The 1,429-nt window shown below is 37.3% G+C and overlaps 1 protein-coding gene across 3 annotated transcripts in view; it reads right to left on the bottom strand.

Annotated features, from left to right (window-relative positions):
• LOC110443896 (cadherin EGF LAG seven-pass G-type receptor 2-like) overlaps positions 1-1,429 on the bottom strand; it is a 74,595-nt gene that overhangs the window by 20,145 nt on the left and 53,021 nt on the right. For all 3 annotated transcript variants that reach the window (XM_021488350.1, XM_021488348.1, XM_021488351.1), the window contains one exon: positions 318-479. In XM_021488350.1, the coding sequence (XP_021344025.1) occupies positions 318-479 (162 nt within the window). The remainder of the gene's footprint in view (positions 1-317; positions 480-1,429) is intronic.

Here is a 1,429-nt window from a genome sequence, read left to right as displayed (position 1 = left end):
GGGGGGGGTCTTAGTGTGGGAGGAAAACGGAGTACCCGGTGAAAACCCACGTGCTCAGGCAGGTGACCCCAACCTTTTCACATTCGATCGGGGAATCGAACCCCGGCTGCCTTGGTAAAAGGCAAATGCGCTATCCACTGCACCACCCGACCACCTAACATTCTCTGTAGCAGTGACCTTACTTTATCTATCAGTGATCGTTATGTTTTCTACAGCTGTGCTCCTTTCCTTACACTACCTGTAACAAATTTGTTGCTGTTAGGCTATCTTAGTCTATGAAAGTTCACTGTCTACCACTAGTTGTCGCCACCACTAACCTGCCAGTGTCCATAGTCAAGGAGAAAGAGTAGCTGACCACGATCCTGCCACCTGACCTCAAAGTAATGCCACTGGCCGTCGTTGACCTTGACAGCACTGAAGGGGTAGTTCTGGATTCCATCATCATTGCGATAGCTGTAGTGAACATACCCATCTACCAGCTGAAACAGAAAATCACAACTTCATAAAGAGATCAAGCCTGGTATAGTCTTCTGGACTTAACTACAGGGAAGGATAAAGATTCCTTCTATTAAAAGATGACATTTTATACATTTCCCATACAGTTTTCTTTTAATTCTTGTTAAAGAATACCAAGATAAAATCAAAGTACTGAAAGTACTGAAAGCTAAGGCAAAAGATATATATATTATTTTTGGAATGGAGAACAAAATAAAGACGAAGTTCCCATCATATTGTACAGAAGGATTTACTGTTAATTTGTTATGAATCAAAGTTTTATGTAAAAGTGTACCACTGTGAAGTTATTCTTCTTGTGTGTACAGTATATCTTTATAGGTTTGTCAGAAGAGTGGTACCAAGTTTCCTCTAGAATATATCATTTTAAACCTTTGGATAATTAATTTGCATAGGAATTTGGAATTGCTTCCCTTTGTCCATACAATGTATTTCATAGAACATTAAAAACTGAAACTGGCATTTACCCCTTTGACCAATACCTGATTATTTTAAACCATTGAATAGATTATGCACAGATTGTGAACATCTTTGAACTTTGCCTTTGTTGTTGAATAAGATATCAACCCTTGCCTTATCTAACAAAGTTACTTGGCATAAAACCATTGACCAATCAGAGTACAGTATGCTAATTAATTAGGCATGGATTTCACTCAACTTTGAACTTATCGTCTAAGTTTGTATATTGATCAATATATATTCAAGCAAGTTATCTTGTAAAGTGTGCACATCGACCAGGGTTGGCATGCTTTTTAATACGTGTGAATTTTGTTCAAGTTTCAATTTTGCATCAGTCAGTGTATATTGTTACAGAACAATATTTATAAGGATGTTTACTTGCCGAAACTAAATTGTGGATAAGCAAGTGGATTACTGCTACCCATAAATTTACAAGTCTCTCAATAATTTTGAAAAA

This window comes from Mizuhopecten yessoensis, unplaced genomic scaffold (genome assembly GCF_002113885.1).
Source record: "Mizuhopecten yessoensis strain PY_sf001 unplaced genomic scaffold, ASM211388v2 scaffold716361, whole genome shotgun sequence".
NCBI classification, from domain to species: domain Eukaryota; kingdom Metazoa; phylum Mollusca; class Bivalvia; order Pectinida; family Pectinidae; genus Mizuhopecten; species Mizuhopecten yessoensis.
The sequence above is the reverse complement of the archived record's forward strand: the minus strand, read 5'-3'. Positions and strand labels throughout refer to the sequence as shown.